Source organism: Eulemur rufifrons, chromosome 2 (assembly GCF_041146395.1).
Source record: "Eulemur rufifrons isolate Redbay chromosome 2, OSU_ERuf_1, whole genome shotgun sequence".
Lineage (NCBI taxonomy): Eukaryota > Metazoa > Chordata > Mammalia > Primates > Lemuridae > Eulemur > Eulemur rufifrons.
The window spans coordinates 123667437-123690616 of record NC_090984.1 but is presented as its reverse complement, the minus strand read 5'-3'; the positions used below and the strand labels follow the sequence as shown (position 1 = coordinate 123690616).

The following is a 23180-nucleotide window of genomic DNA, read 5'->3' as shown; positions in this document are numbered from 1 at the left end:
ACCCTTGCCTGAGTCCCACTCAGCTGCGAGATCTGGACATGTATCTGGCCCTCCTGAGAGACTCCACGGCTCACAAAGACAGGACCTACAGCTGGCTGCCATGTGCAGGGTGGAATCCCCAGCACAAGCACAGAGCCTGACAGCCGAGTGCACTCAAGAACCACTGGGTTGAAAAGATGAATGCAGGATGACTGAATAAAAAGCCCACCCTCCTGGCATTTTGTCTCAAAAGAAGCAAGCAGTATGCTTCACTTCTGAGGCACAACAGCACAGAGTACGAGAGGGGGTCTGGGGCCCGCTCTGCCCCTCGCTTGCTAAGTGACCTTCACAAGGCACTGAAATGTTCTGAGCCTCAATTTCCTCTCTGTAAAATGGGGACAACACTCTATAGTTTCATAGATTTGTTGTTGTTTTTAGAGAAGTAAACGAGTTGAACTTTTGAAGTGCTGAGCGAGGCACCTGCACATGGTGAGAGCTGACCGAGTTTCATACACTGTCAGTCCTGAGAGAACCCAGAGGGACACTGGGGAGAGAGATCTGGCGGTGAGGCAGTCATAATCCACGTCTCACGTCGACGACCAGTAGGAAATGTCAAAATACATACTTCTGAAGCCAAATACATCTAATAATAACTACTTGCTAAGAAAACTAAGCACTTTAAAAAATATTTGTCTTTAATATAAAATGTCCAGGAACAGTCAATAATTGTCTCCTAGTGATATGGACTGGGTGGACCCAGCGAAGACCAGATACCCCAAACGTGGCTCCTGCATAGCTTTCAGAGGAGCTGTGGGGCTGCAGCTCGGAGGTGGAGGAGACAGCAGTTCTGGAAATAGCCCTGTTCTTGCTGACAGTTCCTTGGAAGTGTCCATCTGAGGAGAAAGCTAGGCGTCTCTGCCTTCAAACTGGTCAGTGATTTCTCCACTCCACCAGTGGACAGTCCCCTGCCACTGATTTTTCGGATATGGCCCCAGGCCAAGTCAGCCCTTGCCTAAGATGACTAGCGCTAAGTACCTACACTGGCCGGAACTTGCGGGGTCAGCACAAACAGCAAGCTGCTCCTTTTGTTGGTAAAGTGGATAGTGGTCTCCGTCTCCACAAAAAATTTTTTAAAAAATTAGCTGGGTGTGGTGCTGTGCACCTATACTCCTAGCTACTTGGGAGGCTGAAGTGGAGGATTGCTCAAGCCCAGGAATTCAAGGCTGCAGTGAGCTATGATTGCACCATTGCACTCTAGCCTGGGCAACAGAACGAGACCCTGACTCTAAAAATAAAAACCAAACACACACAAAAAACATATTTGGCCTATAGCTTTTGCAGTGAGAATATAATTTCTTTCCATGAAAAGGAAAATAATCAGTCTTGCCTATGATTCCCCTTAATTAAGAAAGAAGCCTTAGACATATTCCCACTGCCAGAGACCACATACCTGGTCTGACTTGAGCAGCCCCGTGTCATCTGCACCTGGCTGGCTCAGGTCCTGTGCGGAGCGACTGGCTCCGAGCTCTGTCACACTCGTCTCTGAGGCTGAAGAAGGAAGCCCGTGAGCGTAGATGTCCTCCTCGTCACTGGATGTCAACATCTGATCCCGTGAGGGGTGGTCAAGCCAAGGCTCGTGGGTGCTGGCCGCCAACGCAGAGATCGGAGTCAACTGTCCTCCCACTCTCCCCAAGTCACACTCAGAAGTGGACGTTTCTTTCTGACCTGTGTCACTGTCAGTGACAGTATGCCAGGGGTTTGAGCTGAGGTGGCCAGGGGCCCCCACCTCGGTTAGGACATCCTGCTCTTGGATGGGCTCCTCGGCACTGCCTTTGTCAGCGCTGGTCCCAGGCAGCCACTGCTCAGCACTTGGGACCCAGCTGAGGCTGGAAGGCACCACGAGTGAGTCCAGGAGGGGGGCTTCTGAAAAAATGCTTTGGGGGTCATTGGGCTCCATGTCCTCACCCTCATGTTGCTGAGCAGAGTGGTCCTGTTCTTGGAAGGGTAACTGTTTGCTATTTGGTCCGTCATCCGCAGGACAAGGCTCCTCTTCCAGGCCTGTAACATCACTACCTTCCACACCTCCCCTGGGGAGCAAGGGTAAACTCAACATTCCATCGAGCGGCTCTAGCTCGTGTATGTGGTTACAGCGTGGAATTTCAATCCTAACGTGATCTTCTTCATCCAGTAAGTCAGGAGCAGAGTCAGGTACCGCCAGGACACTAAATGTTTCAGGGTCAATATTTTCCTGCAAAATACCATTCACCTCACCACTGAAGTTGCTTTCCTGGTCGGGAGACTCCGTGCTCAACTGGTCCACACTACTGCCCAGAACGCTTGAGGTCATGGAGAGCAGGTCTGTGCTCAGAAACTGGGGACTGTCACCAGGAAACTCGGAGCAGGGAGTTGATTCGAGGGAACTGTGACAGGTGCTCCTGCTTCCACCTTCTAATTTAAAATAAGAACATTCAAAATAAGGTATGACTCTACATAAACAGTAAGAAATTAACTTAAAAACAAATTAAAAAAATATTTTAAATGAAGGATATTTTGTGGGTGAAGAATAAAACTCTCAAGTACAAATTATTCCAAAACAGAGATAGTTTATATGTCTGCAAACATCGTACACACCAATGGGCTCTGACGCCTCACTCGAGAAATGCTAAGAAAAACAATGGAACAAAGTGAGACGCTCAACTGGATTACAGACCAATTCTTTAAAATTATTAAAATGCTTAGGGATCTGATAAAACCTTCCTTCAATATTGCAGTGATCTTTAGCTAGAGAGGCATAATAGGCATCAACAAGTAAAAAGTTAAAAAAATTTCAATATTAAATCCCGTATTTGGAAACATAGCCAACACTAAATGTAAAAGATCTCACCTCATGTATATACCAGCTCTAATTATCTTCGTATTTCTATGACTTTACACCCATGTTCACAGACTCTCTGGTTTAATAAATGGTATGCATAGACAAACCAACATTTTAATTTAAATATGGAAAAATAAAAAACCCAGTCCCTTTAAGTGGTGTGCTGAGTACACAGAAGGATGCACTTGGAGGTATAGTGAGTACATAGGAGGACGGTCTGTCATCGCTTAAACCTTGCAGAGGTGTGTGTGTGGATGTATTTTCTGTTAGTGTGTGAACTATTTCTCAGCATTCCCAACTCCTTTGGGGAAGGAATGCATTTGTTTTCTGAAGACCTTCTCTGCTTTCTAACCAATGGGCCAGCACTAATTCAGTGAGAAGCAGCCTCAGTGAGAAGCACCACTCCCAGAGAACTTGGCAAGACTGCCCCCAAGTGAGCCGCACCAGTCAGCGTGTGCTTAGCTACAGAGCGTACCTGACTTCTTTTTCTTCTTCTTTTTCACTTTGATAGGTTTCACAACAAGCTCCTGATCAAAGTCTTCAGAGCTAATGACGCTGAATCTCTGCGAGGAGGGCTGGCTGCCCTTGCCTGGCTCAGGGGGTGCCTGGAGCCCGGAGCTGCTGTCGGTGGAGTTGAGAGAGCTGCTCCTGCTCCGTGGCTCGCTGGGCACGGAGCTGGTCACAGAAGAGCCTCTGAGCCTTGTCTCAGAAACTGTGGCCCCTGGCGGCTTCTCTACACTCTGCATGTGGACTTGATCTGAACATCCGGACACTTCCAGGCCATCTCTCACTGAGAAAGAAGAGTTCAGTTTTACCACTGGTCATCCAAGAGAAAGTCACTGTGCACTTATTCAGGTTTACTAGCCCTGAATACCAGCTGTCACAGAGCGAACTGAGGCTCCAGCCTGCTAAAGAGCTGAATGATTCTAATTCATAGAAACCTGCAAAACTAAAAGAACTGCACAAAAGATTCAAATAAATAGTTTTTGTTCTCCAGGAAACTCATGTATCAAAATCAGTAAAATAATTTGCCACATCTGTCTTATGTAAATAACTCAATAGTAAGGGAATACCACCAAGAATACATCATTTCTCACTTTAATTTACAAATTCTTTATAAAGGACAGATGCCTGTGTATAAAAAGCAGGTTTAGTTATACTGCATACTTAAGACTGTGACTTGAATATACTTCAATATTACTCAAAAGGTATTTGAAAAATAGATGTGTTTCTATAACTAAATTTCTTGAAATTCAAGGAGGGAAAGGTAATTTTCCACTAGAACAAACTCAAGGCAGAGAAGTGCATTAACAAAGTCAGCACCAATGCAAGCAGAGTGGAGCAAGGATCAGGCTGTGGAACATGAGTTCCTGCACTCTGTCCCCAAGACACAGAGCCGGTGAGTTTCCCAAGGCAGTGGACTCACCCTTCTCTCAACAAACACCATGAGGTCACTACAGCCAGCACAGGTCCAGCTACAGTACCCTCAGCACAAGACTGTAGCCCACTCTGCTCCACTCAGCCGTCCTTCCATTACCGAATACCCACTGTATGCCAGACACAGTTCCAGGTGCTGGGATATGGCAGTCAGTAAGACACAGGAATTCCTGCCCTTGTGTGCCCACATTCTGGGGGGGTTGTCCATGACGGACAGACTGTGGGCTACCAGAGCGTGCACCGGGGACTGCGGGGGAGCAGGACTCTGCTATGAAGTGACTTGTTGAAGATTACACAAGTTAGTGGCCATCTACAGGTATGCTGTCCAATTCGGCAGCCACTAACCATATATAGCTATTTAAATCCACATTAATTGAAATTAAAGACAATTTACAATTCAGTTCCTCAGTAGCACTTGCCACACTGCAAGTACCCAGGCCACGTGTGGACGGTGACCACCCACGAGACAGTGCAGCTGCAGAGCACTTTCAGCACCGCGGAGGCTCTACTGGACAGCAGTGGCCGAGGGCTTAGCGCAGGGGCTCCAAGCCACTCCTCTTTCTGCAACTCACACTGCCTCTTGATCACATTGCCTTAGGGGTCCCCGCTCATAAATTCAAAAGTCAGAGCCTTTTCTTTTGTTATAAAAACTATGATTTTGGAATATTCATCCCAACTTGCCCTCCATAAGTTGAGATAAATGGCATCAATAAGGAGAAGGATGAAGGGCCTGCGCAGCTGTTGTCACCACCATCAGGAGCCAGTACCATGGATGTGTACGCAAGAATACCTACGAAGATTCTCTGCTCATTAAAGTTTGAGCTTCTACAAATTATAAAAAAAAAAAAGTCAAAAGCATAGAGAATCTCATAGGGTACAGTGGCATGCACCCGATACTCAGGAGTCTAAGGTGGGGGGATGCCGTGAGCCCAGGACTTCAAGACCAGCCTGAGCAACACGTCAGACCTTAGTTCTCTCTCTCTTTTTTAAAGATGGGGTCTCACTGTGTCACTCAGGCTGGAGTGCAGTGGCACAATCATATCCCACTGCAGCCTTGAACTCCTGGGCTCAAGCAATCTTCTTGCCTCAGCCTCCCAAGTAGCTGGGACTACAGGCATGCTCCACCATGCCCAGATAATTTTTTTTTTAAAGACAGGGTCTGGTTGTGTTGCTCAGCTAGACCCCAGCTCTTAAAAAAAAAAAAAAAAAAAGGCACAGAAAAAAATCCTACAAGAACTGTGTTAAGGGTAAAAAGTGCATCCTAGATGACAGATTTAAATCTTCTAAAATCTTACACAAATCTATCTCTTTTGGAGTATTAGTCCTATTTACTCAGACACAGCATTAGGAATCAGTAAAGCAGTTTCTGATTTCTCCTTCCTGATTCCCAACCTCCCCATCTTCCATACCCATGAAAGCAACTCCACCAAATATGAGACTCTGTCTGATGAAAGCCTTAAAGTCAGTAATTTTCAAGAAATGTATTGTAAGAATCATAAGAAACCCTCCAAATCTTCCTTGTTTAAATAAAGTTGCAATAGTTTAGCAAAATAGCGGTAAGTTTTACAAATTAAAACCTGCACTTACATACAACGGAGTGCAATATTCCCATCACACACATAATGAATACAAACCTATTGATGTTAATCCTTCAGGCCTGCTCGAAATTCTTATAATGTTCCTATCTCCCTTTAAGAAAAATATTTCATTTTCTGTGCAGGAAACAGACACAATATCACCTGCTCCTTCCAAACCAGCAATTGTGGCCTGTCAAAAAATAAAATCACAAAATCAGACAATAGTAACAGTTCAAAGCATAAAAAAGATGCGTAAGAATCCAAATAAGTCAAATGATAACTGTACTTTGTTACAACTACTTTTGGAAAATTCTTGGAGTAAATCAGTCCAACGTTAGATAATACCTGACAGGTGAGTAGGGGGTCTGAGAGTCCCCCTTGGTAGGGTGGGACCTCTGCTGTCTGCAGTCCCCCTGTCACCCTTGTCCTTGTCCCTGCTTCAGGTACACAGGCCAAACCCAGTCCTGTCCTCCATGCTCGTGTGTCTGGCATGTGCTTTTCTCTCTGCTTGAATTCCTTTCTTGTACCTGTTCACTGGGGAGTTCCAGTTAGGCCCAGGTGCCAGCTCTTCGAGAAGCAGTCCCTGACAAGCTTGCCCTCATGGCAATGCCCAGGGCTCTCCAGTAGCTCATAGCACTTTATCTGAACCTCCATTTGGCACGTCACTCCCAGACAAGAATAACGTGCGGACACGTCTGGATTCCCCTGCCATACGTGCTCCTGCGGGAGAGGCCGGTGTGCGCTGCCACTTGTTGTTTTTGCATGAATAATAAAGGGAGAGAGGATCCCCCAGCATCATATGACAGCAAATGGCAACAACACACAGGACACCCTGAGCCCACACTGACTTAAAGAAGTTCTTGCTTTTCAGTCAATAGTGCAAATAAGAGACCAGTTCAATGTAGACGATAAAGAGTATCTAAGTTTATTGCTAATTTTTAAAAAACCCTGACGAATAGCTGGAAACATGAGATTAGTTTCTGAAAGCTGCCAATCACGCTGCTGAGGGCAGTCCAGACTCTCATGATGGTCGGCAATGTCTGGTCTTGGACAGTCCCTCTGTCTCCACTTCTCTGCCTATAAAATGAAGTTAATTACACCTACTGGGTGAAGCATCAAGTAAATGTTCAGATGAAAGAACTGATATACAATTACAAAGTATCTTGACATCACTAATTAATAAGCACACATAAGTTCAAAAAGTATCCAGGGAAAGAAGAAAAGTTCTCTGTACTGGGGAAAGAGTACAAAATGTCTTTCAAAATATCCCTTATAAAAGAAACAAACTCAAGGCCAAAAGGCACTTGGTGATACCCTAATCTAATACTTTCCCCTACCCTCACCCTACTTTACAGACAAGGAAATCAAGTTCAGGCAGATCAGAGAGTCCTAGTTAAAGGCAGAACTAGGCTAGAAGAGTCTAGTCTGGTTCTGCTCTATCAGGTCATTTTTCTTTCTACCAAACCAGTATTACTAGGCATGGCTGATAATAATAATTAAGAAGGCTTCAATGAAATGCATATAAATTTCTTTTCTGCTGACACATACCAAATAAGAAAACCCTTTACTTTCTATAGTCAGGTTCTCTTATGAAAGAAGAGAGTGTCTGTCAGAGGCCTGCTGAGTTCGAGAGAGGAACATGAGCAGGACAGGGCTGGTCCAGAGTCTGGCAGTGAGGAGTGGGGAGGATGAGGCAGGGAGATTATTTTAAAAAGAGCAAAAGCTCTGCTCTTAACACAAGGAGAAACTAGAACTGAACAGCTTTGTATAAAGTCCCTAAATCTGAGCTAGGTCCAGTGGTGTGCATCTGTAGTCCCAGCTGCTTGGGAGGCTGAGGTAGGAGGATCACCTGAGCCCACGAGTTGAAGCCCAGCCTGGGCAACATAACAAGACCCTGTCTCCTAAAAATAAATAAATAAAGTTCCTAAATCCTTCTCTAATGGTAATCTGCTATCATCCTGATTTAAGCAGAAATTGTTGCTTACTTAATGATGCTGGAAACTTGCCCAAGATATGTCATCAAGTAAAAGTGAAACAAAAAAGGCAAAATGATATGGCTCCATAAAAGGAGGAATAGTCAGAGAAAACATGACCCAAACAGATTCTAAAGAACACATAATTTCTTGGTAGAGGATAGGATTGTGAACAAAACCAAATTATTTTTTCAAATCTACAAAAATTACCAAATCTTCCTTTGATTCCCTTGACTGGACCAAAAGAAAAAGTAAAGCATTAGAATCAAAACTGCTCCTTTCGTCATTCTGAGAGCCCTGAGGCAGGACAGTCTGTAGATGAACGCTCTCTCGCCTACAGACACCAAGAGTGTGGTGTGATCCCTTCACTTACCTGGTTGACGGTGTCTAGGAGGTAGATACTATATTCATTCCAACTCAATACCCAGCCTTCTTGAAAGAAACAGGAAACCAGCCCCAGGTGCTTCTCAGGCAAACTGCAACCTCCTCTGTCTGAGGGTTCCAAACGCGGGTACAGTTCAAAAGGTTTGATTCCTCCAGCAAAAACATCTTTTAAGATAAATGTGGCTTGAACAGTTCCACGGACATCAGCTTTCCACAGACGGAGACCAGGCCGTGACGCGTACAAGGTTAGATCACTTTGCTTACAGAGTCCTGGTATAAAACAAGCACCAAATTTCCCAGTACTAAAATTAGAAGAGAGAAAGAAAGAAAAAAACAGACAGGGACTGATTTAAAGTGATATAGTTGCCAACTCTGGTATTAACTACGATAAGAATTTTTTGGCTAAACCTAAGGAACTGATTTTTCATCCTTTCCGGTGTTTGAGTTTTTGGTAATTAAACCACACTGTCATCGCTGTACCCACAGAGGCCCTCGCACACCCTCACAAGTGTGCACCCCACTGAGCACATGCTTTGGTTCCATGGGGACCATTCACTGAGTACCCGCAGCAAAGTGCTGCATGTGACACTTTATCTCCACTCTCCCGGTGAACCCTCAAGACAAGCACATGGGGCAAGTAGTCATGTGACACATATGATGTTTTGGTTAAGGACAGACTGCATATACGACGGCAGTCCCAATACCTTAGAATATCGTATTTTCACTGTACCTTTTCTATGTTTAGATATATTAATACAAATACTACTGTGCTACAACTGCCTATAGCATTCAGTATAGTAACATGTGGTGCAGGTTAGCCTGGGAGCAATGGATGTGTCTCAGGCTCTGCCATCTAGGTTTGTGTAAATGCACAAATGCACGGCTGCGGTCTCCAACCTCAGGGCTGCGGACCAGTACTGGTGCACGGCCCGTTAGGGACCGGGCCACAGAGCTCCGTCACCCCTGCCTCCCAGAAAAATTGTCTTCCATGAAACTTAGCGGATGGGGGTGGCGCACAGGAGGTGAGTGGTGGGCAGGTGGGTGAAGCTGCATCTGTATTTACAGCCACTCCCCATCACTGGCATCATCGCATCACTGCCTGAGCTCCGCCTCCCCCCCAGCCCCATCTGTGCAAACACTGTCTTCCATGAAACTGGTCCCTGGGTCCCAAAAAGGTTGGGGACCGCTGCTCTACGGTGTTCACACAGTGATGAAATCACCTAACGATGCATTTCTCAGAACACATCCCAGGCATGAAGCTGCATGACTATATTACAACTCCCATTTTAGAGCAGAGGAAACTGCGGAGAAGGTGATGAATCCAGGTCTGTCCATCCTCTCCCTGCTCTGAAGTTCTCTTCCTTCTGACATCTGACTGCTGTGCTCACTCCAGTGTCCTGAAAGAATGAGCTTCACGTCCAGAGTCACAACAACCCATCTATGTTGTTGCCCATTCAGAATTTCTCTAAAACCATCAAAGGCTCCAATTTCCCTTCCAGTTCCCAAGCTTGATTTTTTTTTTAAATTAAGAAGTATCTGACAGGAGCAAAAGAATGTTATATAAAGAGTCAGGCTCACTTAACAGTGAGGATATGTTCTGAGAAATGCATCGTTAGGCAATTTCATCCTTTTGTGAAATCCCAGAGTGCACTTACACAAACCTAGCTGGCAGAGCCTCCTACACACCTAGCCCGTACGGTGTGGCCTGTTGCTCCCAGGCTGCAAACCTGTGCAGCATGTTGCTGTACTGAATACTGTAGGCAACTGTAACACAATAGGAGGCATTTGTGTATTTACACATATTTAAACACAGAAAAGGTAATGCATGGTGCTGGGACATTATAACAGCTATGATGTCAATAGGCAAAAGGAATTTTTCAGCTCCACTATAACCATTATAATCTCATGGGATTGTCGTATATGTGGCCCACTGTTGATTGGTATATGGTTACACAGTGCATGACTGTGTATAAACATATATATATGTACATGTAGTTATGAAGCCTAATAATGAAACAGACACCCAGGAATCCATCCCCCAACTTAGGAAATAAATCACTAGCCACCCTACTGATGCTCTCTCCTGCTCCTAGTACTTCCTGCCCCCTCCTGCCCCACATGTAACTACCGGATTGAACTCCGCACAGTTAAATTACGCTATGTATCCCTAAACACTATATAACTTAGTATTGTTTATCATTTGTTTTTATTAAAAAAAAAGATGCTAATTGTATATACTTTTGCAACTTGCTTTTTGGCCCTTAACATTATGTTTCTAAGATTTTTCCTTGTTTTTCCTTCCCTTTTTTTGAGACAGAGTCTCACTCTGTTGTCCAGGCTAGAGTGCTGTGGCGTCAGCCTAGCTCACAGCAACCTCAAACTCCTGGGCTCAGGCAATCCTCCTGCCTCAGCCTCCCGAGTAGCTGGGACTACAGGCATGCGCCACCATGCCCGGCTAATTTTTTTTTCTATAAATTTTTAGTTGTCCAGCTAATTTCTTTCTATTTTTGGTAGAGATGGGGTCTCGCTCTTGCTCAGGCTGGTCTCGAACTCCTGAGCTCAAACAATCCACCCGCCTCGGCCTCCCAGAGTGCTAGGATTATAGGCTTGAGCCATTGCGCCCAGCCAGATTTTTCCTTGTTGATAAAAAGAAACTACAGTGCTTGTTCATTTTCACTGCTCTATAGTACAGTATGTCATCCTCACTTAATGTCGTCCATAGGTTCTTGGAAGCCGTGACTGTAAGTAAAATGACCTAAAGCAGGTCCTGGGATAACATCGTTTCCTTCAACATTGTTTCGATATTACACTGATGGGGACAAAAATCAGTTTCATTGTATGTCATTTCACTTAAGGCCGCAGTTTCCAAGAACCTATTGATGACATTAAGTAAAGACTTACTATACTCCACAATTTATTTATTCATTTTCTTGTGGGTGGGATTTGAATTATTACCTTTTTTTTTTTTTTTTTTTTACTATTTTAAACAATAGTGTTATGAGGATTGTTGTACATACCTCCCAGCACACAGATGTAAATTTGCAAAGGATATTTCAGGAGTAGAATTTTTGGGTTGTTAGTAATATATTTAAGTTTAGAAAACAAATTCAAACTTTTTTCTAATGTGATTATGCCAAGCTACACTCCCATCAGCAACCTGAGTTCTCTTTATTACATATCTTTGCCAACTCTCAGACTTCTACCAGAGTTCAAATTTAAGAGTTTCAGTTCAATCTTAAGCTTTGCTGATTTTTTTCTTCCAAATATTTCTCAGACTGTGAACAGTAGAAAGAGTATTGGCTTTAGAGGGAGGCCTGGCTCGATGTCCAGTCTTGACATTTAAGAGGTATGTGGTCAGGGCCAGGCGGCTCACGCCTATAATCCTAGCACTTTGGGAGGCCGAGGAGGAGGATCGCTTGAGGTCAGGAGTTCAAGACCAGCCTCAGCAAGTGTGAGATCCGGTCTCTACTAAAAATAGAAAGAAATTAGCTGGGAAACTAAAAATAGAAAAATTAGCCAGGCATGGTGTTGCACACCTGTAGTCCCAGCTACTTGGGAGGCTGAGGCAGGAGGATCGCTTGAGCCTAGGAGTTTGAGGTTGCTGTGAGCTAGGCTGATGCCATGGCACTCTAGCCCAGGCAATAAAGCAAGACCCTATCTCAAAAAAAAGAAGAGGTATGTGGTATATGGAGTTACTTAACCTTTCTAGATGTCAGTTTCCTAATCTGTAAACCCAGCATAATAACTCCCATCTCAAAGGCTGAACTGAAGCACAAAAAGCAATGCCTGTGACACTGTAAGTCCCTACAAATGCTCAACTGCCCTGAACAAGGCTACAGGCAGCTTCACCTACGTCACCACCACATGCTTGACACAACGTGTGCTGTGCCTCTCTCTTAACTCCCTGCACACAGCAGCACACCTAACCCTCCCGAGGGCCACCCCTAGGGCTCACCCAACACGGTCATGCAGATAGTTATTTGGAGAGTTTCTCTGCATGTCAGCATCTCACTAGGTCCCTCTGGGACCTCACTAACAAAATCCCTCTGGATAGAGTCCAAGGAGGGTATCATATATCAAATTCAGCTTTGAAACAAAGATCGTTAGGTCTAACCAAGAATGTTTTGACATTGTAGATCTTCATGGACAACTCTATAATCAGCATCATATTTGATTGCTGCCTTTGGTGGGTCTGTTCTGGAGAAGTCCAACTTAAAGGATTCTAGCAAGGCAGCCCATAACCTCTTCCTCCTGCCTTTCCTGTCAAATCAATTTCTTTTGGTGATCCAATTTTTAAATCTGTTCTCCTTCTATTTATAAGATTTCTTAAAAATCTCTTATTGCTTCCACTTTGATTTGTTCACCTTATGTAACTAAAGCATTCATTTTAACCAACATTTAAGTTTGAGTTCCTACATGCTGTGAGACACCATGTTTGGTGCTGTGGGTAATATAAAATATAAACAGGATGAGGTCCTCGCCTTGTCTTATAGCGCAGCAAAGCAGACATGCACATGAACAATTGTAACATCATCTGGGAAGTGCCACATCTGAGGCACAAAGAGCTGCTCAAGGAGTTCAGGCCAAGGTGATATATCAGACTGGGCATGAGAAGAAGGTGAGGCCTTGAACATGACTGGACTGTTGCCAGAAGGAGCAGGGTCCTGGGATGGCTGGTGAGTGGGTTGGGAGAAGGCAGTTGAGCTGGGAAGAACCTGCTAGAGCCAGGGGAAAACTGTCCTAGAGCCCAACTCAGCCACAGTCTACTTGCAGTGTGATTTGGTAGCACTTCCTAATATCATTTGAATTTGACACTAAAACTCTAACTTTTAAGGTCTAAGCTTTTCAGGATTCTTAAATCATAAAAAAAATTAATATAGCTTCTTAATTTTGATGGAGAAGATTTCCAGAAAAATCATTCGTGATTTAAGAAAATACTTTAAAGCCAGGTACAGTGATGCACACCTATGGTCCCAGCTCTTTAGGAGGCTAAGGTGGGAGGACTGCACAAGGCCAGGAGTCTGAGGTCAGCCTGCCAACATAGTGAGATCCTATCTCAAAGAACAAAAACAAAAAATTTTAATTCCTTTTGTAGGCCACATTAGTATGAAATGAGTGTTTTCTGGCTGAAAATTCTAACCATAAAATAGTGTTTTCTAATTTTATGCATAATGTATGATACATACAGAGCCCAAAATGGGAGCATGACAGTCTAAGGCGGGCGAGAGGAAGGATTCAAAGAAGCCCTGACAGTGATCTCAATAGTCAAGTGCCCACAGGCCAGCAAAATGGACATGGCGGGGACATTGTTCCAGAACTTGGTCCAGCTCTGACACAGATGCAGGCTCCACACCTATTACGCTGGCTGCAGTGTGCAATGTGCTACTGCCACAGAGGACTTCCCTGAGGACAGGACTGCAGGAGACCCAGTAATGGGTGTGGAGAGGGATCTGACACATGAAATAGTGCCCCACAAACACGGAGGAGAGCACAGGGAGCAGCCTTACAATGCACAGGTGGGGATGGCCCGGGCCTTGAGGTTTTCCGGAAGTAACATACACACTGTCTGGTCTAAGGAGGCTCACACACTTGATAAGAAGACCCTCTCATCTTCTACCTCCAAGTCTCCCTACCTGCCCACACCTGTCCTGCCACGCTCTGCTGCCTCGCCCTTCCTCTGCAAGAACATCCTGGCCAGAGGCTGACTCCTCCCTGAGAGGGCTCCACTGAGGCCATGACCTGCAGTCTGCACCACCTCTGCTGTCCTGCCCGCGACACACAACGTGGCGCCACACAGTCCTCTTCCCAAACTCCCACAGGGCTACACGTTCCCCTCTGGGCACCACCTCTTCCTGTGTTCCCTTGTACAAAAAACATCCCTCCAAGAAGATGTCTATATTCACTGTTCACTCCTCTTTCAGCCCCTCTGATTCCTCGGCCCTGCTCTTCACAAGGGAGATCATGAATGGCTTCCATGCTGTCCAATCCAAAAGCCTGTCTAATCCTGTCCCTCAGGGCCCAACAGCCACTCTGTCCCTCCCCGTGGCCTCTGACGCCTCACTCCGCTAACCACCCAACTCCCGCCCCCCTGCCCTAGCAGTGCCCTCTGTCCACACCCTGACGGCCCAGGGCACAGCGCCCCCAGTGAGCAGCGAGCTCCACACTGGCCGTCCACCGGCCCACGCCAGCTCTCCACTGGGAGGAAGGGGATTTTACGGGTCCACAGAAGACTGTTTTATCTCCTTCTCCCTCTCACGCCCCAACACATAACAAATAACTTCCCCCTGCCCAGGCTTCTCCGTGTTAATAAACAGCATCTCCACTTATGCAGCTGTGCAGGTCACCAACCTAGGAACCACCTCAGACTCATGTCTCTCGTTGCCCAGAGCCAACGTGGCAGCCAACGTGTCTGCTCTGTTTTGGACACAATCCCACCACCTACCCCACCTGCCTCACAGGGACCCCACCATCTCTCACCTTGATCACCTGGAGCCCAACACTGGCCCCCTGAGCCGCCACTCTTGGCCCCTCTGGCATGTTTCCAAACAGCAGCCAGAGTGACCTTCCCCGGTCAAAACCCTCTTGCGGCTGGCCACAGCACCAGAATAAAGCAGCCCCCTGAGCAGGGCCCACACAGCCTATGGAGGGGCCTCCCCAACCCGTCCTCTGCACCACTCACCCGGCCCTGCTGCTCAGACTCGCGGGCACTCGGTGTTTGGGTCCCTCCCCATCAAGGGCTTCTCTCCAAGCTCTTCTTCAGGATCAGCTCAGGCCACCCCTCAGGAGCCTTACCTGCTTTCCTATTGAAAGAGACCTCTGTGTCCCCTGCTCCCTCCTCTCTGGCCCCTGGCTTGTCACTACCGAACACGCTGTGCCTGTTTCATGCGCTCCCGCAGAGCAGAGGGTGCCGGCTGTGCAGCTGTCTCCCAGGTGAAGGGCAGAGACTTGCTGCGGAGAATCCAGTGCTGGATGAACACGCACGGCCTAGGTGGACTCAGCCATGTGCAGGGGTGTCAGCGTCGCCTGTGTCTGATGACCTAACTTTCTTCTCTGGCCAAGATCTGCACATGTAACTCCTTATTGCCATCCCCACGTGGCTGCCGACCAGGCTTCTCAGACTCAGCACATCCAAATCAGAACTGACGCCCACCTTGGTCTCCCCGACCTGGCCTGTCTCTCCCGTTTTAGTCAATGGCTGCCCCATCTATCGAACTGCTTTAGCCAAGAGCACGGAAATCGTATTCTATTCTTTCCTTCCCCCTGTCCACTACATCCAATCCATTATCCAGCCCTGTCCTTTCAATCTCCGAACTGCTTCTCCCTCCAGCTACCCCTCTCCTCTTGGATGATGTCCTAGTGCGGCCTCCGACCTGCTCCCCTGGGCCCCCGCAATGGCCCCCTCCTGGTCACCTCTTGCCCCTCTAAAATTAATTTTCTACACAGAACTAGGGTAGGCTCTGGAACACAGTTCAGATTGTTTTTTTTTTTTTTTTTTGAGACAGAGTCTCACTTTGTTGCCCAGGCTAGAGTGAATGCCGTGGCGTCAGCTTAGCTCACAGCAACCTCAGACTCCTCAGCTTAAGCGATCCTACTGCCTCAGCCTCCCGAGTAGCTGGGACTACAGGCATGCGCCACTATGCCCGGCTAATTTTTTCTATATAGATTTTTAGTTGTCCATATAATTTCTTTCTATTTTTAGTAGAGACGGGGTCTCGCTCTTGCTCAGGCTGGTCTCGAACTCCTGACCTCGAGCGATCCACCCGCCTCGGCCTCCCAGAGTGCTAGGATTACAGGTGTGAGCCACCGCGCCAGGCCAAGTTCAGATTGTTATTCTCCTGCCTGAAGCCCTACAGTAGCATTCCATGGCACCTAAAATAAATCAAGTCACAGCACCCCCTCCCAAGCTGGCCTATACCTTCCTCTCCAACCTCATTTTATACCAGTGCGCCAGCCCACTTCTGGCTCCTTCAATATCCAGGTGCTGGCCCACCCTGGGGCCTTGGCATGTGCAGCTCCCTGAGCCTGGAATGCCCTTCCACCAGCTCCCCCAGGCTGTAGGCTCCAGCTTAACTACCACTGCCCCATGGAGGCCTTTCCTCACCTTCCCTCCCAAAGAAACGCCCTGCCCCCAAACCTAGCAACTTTCCAGTGCCCCACCCTGGCTCCTTTTAGCATTGATTGCGGCCTGTCCACTTATCTTGCTGACGGACTGCCTCTCCCATCACGTCTGAGGGCAGGGCCTCGTCCCAGGTGGTCTTCTCGCTCGCTGCTGTGCCCCTGCGTGTGCCTGCCTAGCAGCCGCTCACGAAACACTCGCTGAGGGAAGCCCTGCTTCCAGGCCCAGACGTGTAACTACCATCTAACATAGTAACAGCAGAAAGGCAAGCCTTTAATGGAAAGTTTAAAAGATTTCCATTTATTCCATGTTAACCCCCATTTCTCTAAGGCTCAATAAAATAACCCTCCTTCTGAGAAAGGGGTCATATTTATTTGTTTCTGTATCTGGGACAGTTTCCTAGCATAGAGCATGCTTTTAATCAATGTTGCCAAAACACTTGACCACACAAACATACCAGGAGAGGTTCACAGAAATTGCTCAGGTCTCCACGCAAAAATTATGAACAGAAGCCAGTTAAGGGACTGTTGGGTGCGTGACCCACATGAAAGGTCTCTCTGTTTACACTCTGCCTTCCTTCCAAAAAGACAGTGGAGTAAGACACTGACAGACGAACCAGGACAAAACGCCAGACAGAAGAGTAGGATATCGCAGAAGGAACGTCAGAACTAAGTTCTGCAGAACCACCATGCCCAAGCTACACACCCCACTGAGTTGCCCAGGGGCCAACGGGGAGATTACTGTTATAAAAAGGCCAGGTTGTTGATGGAATTAAGAAAGTATTCAGCATGGAAAACAGAAGCCGAAGGGGAGATATGAGAGTGTCTTTTAACAGCTGAAGGGCTGCCATGCAGACAAGAGAATAAACTTCTACTGTGCTGCTGCAAAGCACGGGACACAGAGTAGTGGGTGGGGAGTACTACCACAGCAGCTGTCTCCACCCGTCTGGCCTCCCCCAACCCTCCCCAGTGGCCTGTCACCGATGGCACCACCAGCCTCGGGCTCTCGTCCATGCCTGCCAATCTCACCACGTTTCCAAGTCGCCTGCTCTCACTCTCCCCAGAGCCAGCCTCAAACCCTCTGCATGCGCCTTGACCATCTGCTGCCCTGCACGGATTCTCTGCAGGCAACAGTGCCCTTCACCGGGAGACATGAGATGGGAACTCCTCCCCTTCCCCCCGCCAATCTATAAGCAATGCTTGCGGGTTGATCAACCAATGATCTGTGCCGATGCTGCCCTCGCTGCCTCCCACCACCCCCATCTTCACTCCTTGTCCCCTCTTCTCAGGATAAGGACAGGTTAGCTCTACCGCTCTACCTACCCCCTTCCTCACCCCATCCCCTGCAGAGTTCTCAGGCATGTCTTATGGGCTGGGGTGGAGACCATGCATTACAGGTCACCCAGGTGTTCCAGTGGCCGTTTTCCACCCAGCTGCTATGGTGGTCAAAGGAGGTCAAAGGAGGGAGAATCTCAAGTGGAACCGTCCCCTTCCTTGGCTAATCCCACTCACCCTGCAGGCCCCATGCCTTCGGGCCGTCTCCTCCAACCCTCGGCTGGATAGAAGCCTGTTTAAACTCATACAGCATCTTGTGTGCTGCTCCAAGCAGCTAACGCAACTGTTAACAAGTGGTCTGTCTGCATTTCAGTTTCCACAACGGAGGGCTCAGATCTGTGTTTACCACGTCATCCCCGAGCCCGCCACAGTCCACAGAGACACTTGGTAAACACTCGCTGAACAGGGAGCGAGCATACACCCTGACTCCTCACCAGGGCCATGTGGGGGGGTGCCTGCACAGGGCAGGACAAAGACCAGCTCCCCCAGGCTTCTCCACAGACCACGGGCGCTCTGAGGCAGAGTGGCTGCACCCGCAGCTTCCTGCAGCTCCTCAATCAGAGGAACTCACGCTTCCTGTGTGATGCTGGGAGGTGTCCAAAGCAGGCACGGGACCCCACCAGGACCCCCGGCTTAGAGCTGCTGTGGGCCTGCATCTGGAAAATGGGAAATCCAGGAAAATTCAAGGCACATTTTGCAACAAGGTCCAACTTCAGGCCAAACTGGAAGACTTGCGAAGCTTACCTTTTCCTTGGTTGTGTTCCAATTTGCTTGACAGATTTTTCTTCAGTGTAAAAAAGCAGACTTCTCTGCAAAGTAGAGACGAGCAGCACTTTCTGGCTATAATCCAGCTGCACAATGGAAGAAGGCTCCTCTAACACCAAGTGGGAGTTACAGACGCCCTGTCAGGGAGAGTCCAGTCATGCCCGACATCAACGCTCAGTTAAAGGAACACGACTGCCCGGACGGCTAGTGAGCATCCTTTCTGCTAGTTGTATCTAGGTCAACTCACACCTTAAAATGTATGCTTTAATTCTCCTCAGATTCAGTGTCAACTTACTGCAATAAGATTATTTGGGAAAGTCCTTACTAATGAGAAAACAGTCGATGTTAATCTATCTCATGCTATATCAGTTTGACAAACATTTAAAAATCCGTAAAACTGGCCGGGCGCGGTGGCTCATGCCTGTAATCCTAGCACTCTGGGAGGCCGAGGCAGGTGGATCGTTCGAGCTCAGGAGTTCGAGACCAGCCTAAGCAAGAGCGAGACCTCGTCTCTACTAAAAAAATACAAAGAAATTAGCTGGACAACTAAAAAATATATATATATAAAAAATTAGCCGGGCATGGTGATACACACCTGTAGTCCCAGCTACTCGGGAGGCTGAGGCAGAAGGATCGCTTGAGCCCAGGAGTTTGAGGTTGAGGTTGCTGTGAGCTAGGCTGATGCCATGGCACTCTAGCCCGGGCAACAGAGTGAGACTGTGTCTCAAAAAAAATCTATAAAATTTCTTTTAAAATGTTCTCAGTAGATAGTTTAAAGAAGAATCCATAAAGATCTAAACAGAAATGTCATTCTGTGTGTATTATCTATTCTATTATAAAACACAACTGAATGGGACCTTCTGTAAACTTATTGTGACAATGATTAGCTCTCTAAGTTCATATTATACTCTCCCCTCACAAAGAGTTCAAAGCAGTTTTGAGGATATTACATCTTTGCCAACTGAAAGGGTCAAAGAAATTCAAATGGTATTAATACAAAATGGTATTTTGTACATATAAACACAAAATAAAATTATGGAAGGTATTTTACTGCTAACCCAAACTATGTTTCATAGTGTCAAAAATCTGATCTGAGTTTACTCTTCCCCTGAAGCAGTTTCATCAATTGGTTTTAAGATTTGCTACAACATTACAGACCTTTTTTGGGGGAAAGCAGGAGCATCTATCAGATTTATTGGTAAAATTTATATTTAGTAAAATTCACCCTTTTTTAGGTATACAATTCTATGAATTTTGACAAATCTGTAGTCAGGTAACCACACCACCACAATCAACGTGGAGAAATTTCCGTTACACCAAAACATCGCAGATCCCCCCTCACCTGAAGTTATTCAGAATGTAGCTTTTCAGTTTTTCACTTAGCTCGTGACAGGATTTTATTATGCTATATTTTGCAAAAAATATGCATCATCCCATGTCTTTTTGATAAATCTCATTAAGTACTTATGTCTTTTAAAAAATTATCAGACAATTTGGATAAAAAATTATGAACAATGTTTTCGGATTCTGATTTTTCCTCCGTTTCCTGAGGGTGGTGCGTGAGCAGCCTTCCCCCTGTCTCCTCTCCAGCCTGCCCCCAGGGTCGGGCGGGGGTGGGGCGAGGGGGAAGAAGCGTGGCAATAACTACATCTGTGGCAGCAGGAAAATACAAGGACATTTGGACCCTTAATAACCTTAACAAAACATTTTCCTAAGGAGCAGCAGTTCTCAAAGTCCACAAGCCGGGAGGGTCCCTAAGACCCTTTCAAGTCATCTTCCAGGTCAAAACCATTTTCATAATACTTCAAAGACGTTATCTGCCTTTCTCACTGGGCTGACTTTTGCAGTGATGGTGCAAGAGCCAAGGTGGGTACAGTTACTTGGAATCTCGCCCAAATTGAGGCAGCAGCACCAAACTCTACTAGCTGTCATCGTACCCTTCGCCACCACGCATTCACAGCAAAAACATGCATATATCTGAGACAGGCTTTGGCACAGAAAAATTATAATTTCACCAAATCTTGACCCTTACGGACAGGTACTTTTGTACTCTAAGTTGACACAAGGGCGCACAGCCCTTCTGCTGCACACTGAAGTACACCGTGTCTCTCAAGGAGAAACACGCAATTGTTAGAACTATGAGCTGAGCCAGCTGCTTGTTTCACAGAACACCATTTTTACTTGAAATACTATAATTATTCAAACTTGGGTATTTGGCAGGCATTTTCTGAAAAAAACCAAAAAACCAAAAAGCGAGCTTGTCACTTCAGGGAAAACAAGTGATAGTATTTGCTGATTTCAAGTGAAGATTAGAATTTTGAAAACTTGTATCTGTCCCTGTGAACTTGACAAGATCCTCAATAGCAGGCCAGGCGCAGTGGCTCACGCCTGTAATCCCAGCACTCTGGGAAGCCGAGGTGTGAGGATCACTTGAGCTCAGGAGTTCAAGACCAGCCTGAGCAAGAGCAAGGCCTGGTCTCTACTAAAAATAGAAAAATTAGCCAGGCGGCATGGTACACGCCTGTAGTCCCAGCTACTCAGGAGGCTGAGGCAGGAGAATCATTTTGAGCCCAGAAGTCTGAAGCTGCAGTGAGCTCTGATGACGCCATTGCCCTCTAGCCTGGATGACAGAGTGAGATTCTACCTTGGGGGAAGAAAAAAAAAAAAAGATTCTCAATAGCTAAAGACTTTTGTGATCAGAATGCTGATGATATTGACAAAGGTGGTTTTTTGATATTGTATAATAAAATGTGTGAATACTTGGAAGCACTGCATCACTGTGAACCAGTATTTTCCAAATGGCCAATAAGAAATGCTACAAAATCATGCATGGGTAAAATTAATTTTAATGTAACAGAGTATGAAAAATACATCCCTATGGTTTCAGATTCCACACTGTGACCTTTAAAGAAACTACCATTTGTCAACTTGAGGATACTATTAAACAAGAATAGTCACAATTATCTGAAAAGCCTATCAAAATACTCCTCCCATTTCCAACTACATGTCTGTATGAAGACAGATTTTCTTCATATACTTAAACCAATGTATTTCAACGGATTGAAGGCAGAATCCAATTGTCTTCTATTAAGCCAAATAGTAAAGAGATTTGTAAAAATATAAAGCCATGCCACTCATCTCACTTGTTTTGAAAATATTTTCACAAAAATGTTATTTATGTTAACATATAATGGGTATGTTATTATTTCAAAATAAAATTAATATTTTAAAATTTCTCAGTTTTAATTTCTTTGAATGCCTCCAGCCTCTAGAAGTCCAATGCGCTATCCATTATGCCACAAAGCCACCTCACGGTTTTAATTTCTTTTTTCTTTTTCTTTTCTTTTTTTTTTTTTTTGAGACAGAGTCTCGCTCTGTTGCCCGGGCTAGAGCGAGTGCCATGACATCAGCCTAGCTCACGGCAACCTCAAACTCCTGGGCTCAAGCGATCCTCCTGCCTCAGCCTTCTGAGTAGCTGGGACTACAGGCATGTGCCACCATGCCCGGCTAATTTTTTCTATATATATTTTAGTTGGCCAGATAATTTCTTTCTATTTTTAGTAGAGACAGGGTCTCACTCTTGTTCAGGCTGGTCTCGAACTCCTGACCTTGAGCAATCCACCCGCCTTGGCCTACCAGAGTGCTAGGATTACAGGCGTGAGCCACCGCGCCTGGCCACAGTTTTAATTTCTAACACAGTGTACTTGTTAGATATAACCCACACAAACAAAAGCTCTGTGGGGTCCTCTTTCTAACAGCGTAAAGGGGTCCTGAGACTAGAAAGTTTGAGATCCACTGCTAGAGAATATTTGAATAGGTCAGTCTTGGATTGGAAGCACTGAAATTCACTAAGCTAATAATTGCTGAATTCTTACAATGCACAAAGAATGAAGGCTAAAAAGGAGAAAAAGAAAGGATCATGCCACCAAGGAGTTCAGTCCAGCTGGCAGAAACATGAAAAAACAAAGAAAACACAGGCAATCATAAAGCCACACATGCAGTGCAAAAGGCGTGGGCTTTGGAGCAGATCCTTGGTTTGAAAGTGAGCCCTGCCAGGTGTGAGCTTGCACTGCTGGCTCGTTACGGGAGCTCTTGGAGTTCCAGTTTCTTTGTCATCTGCTTGGGAATAAGAACACATAGCTCCAAGCGCTGTGGTAAGGATTGAATGAAATCCTTACAAGGTGGGGGCTGAGCACCGTGCTGCTGCTAACCTTTTCCCTTGTCACTGTCACACGGGATCACCTCACACAGGCCTGGTGTGGCTAGTGGTGAGTTCTCCATCCACTGAAATCACGGACCTTTGTCCACAGTTATGATTGGCAAATGCCTGGCATCACTCCTACTAACCTTTCAAGGAATTAGGAACAATTACAGCTTCTTTTTAAAGTAGTAGTAATATACAACAGAATGAAAAAAGTAAACGTTCCAGTAGGCCAACTTTTTAGTCACAAAAGTAGGAGCTTACAAAACATTAGAAAAGTCCTTGAAAGAAAATGTTAGCTGGGCACAGTGGCATGTGCCTATAGTCCTCACTACTGGGGAGGATTGCTTGAGCCCAGGAGTTTGAGGCTACCATGAGCTATGATCGTGCCACTGCACTCCAGCCTGGGTGACAGAGCGAGACCCCGTCTCTAAAAATAAATAAATAAATAAATAAAAATAAATTTAAAAAGATTAAAAAAGAAAGACAATGTTACAAATAACAATTGAGATTATAAAGGGACTATGATCGAGAATATA

At 46.0% G+C, this 23180-nt stretch overlaps 1 protein-coding gene across 1 annotated transcript in view; it reads right to left on the bottom strand.

Annotated features, from left to right (window-relative positions):
* Positions 1-23180, bottom strand: part of TECPR2 (tectonin beta-propeller repeat containing 2) — a 102171-nt gene that overhangs the window by 50654 nt on the left and 28337 nt on the right. Inside the window, exons 5-9 of the mRNA XM_069490105.1 lie at positions 18420-18577; positions 8215-8527; positions 5926-6058; positions 3330-3644; positions 1430-2427 (exon numbers count right to left, since the gene is read on the bottom strand). Coding sequence (XP_069346206.1) covers positions 1430-2427; positions 3330-3644; positions 5926-6058; positions 8215-8527; positions 18420-18577 — 1917 coding nt within the window. The remainder of the gene's footprint in view (positions 1-1429; positions 2428-3329; positions 3645-5925; positions 6059-8214; positions 8528-18419; positions 18578-23180) is intronic.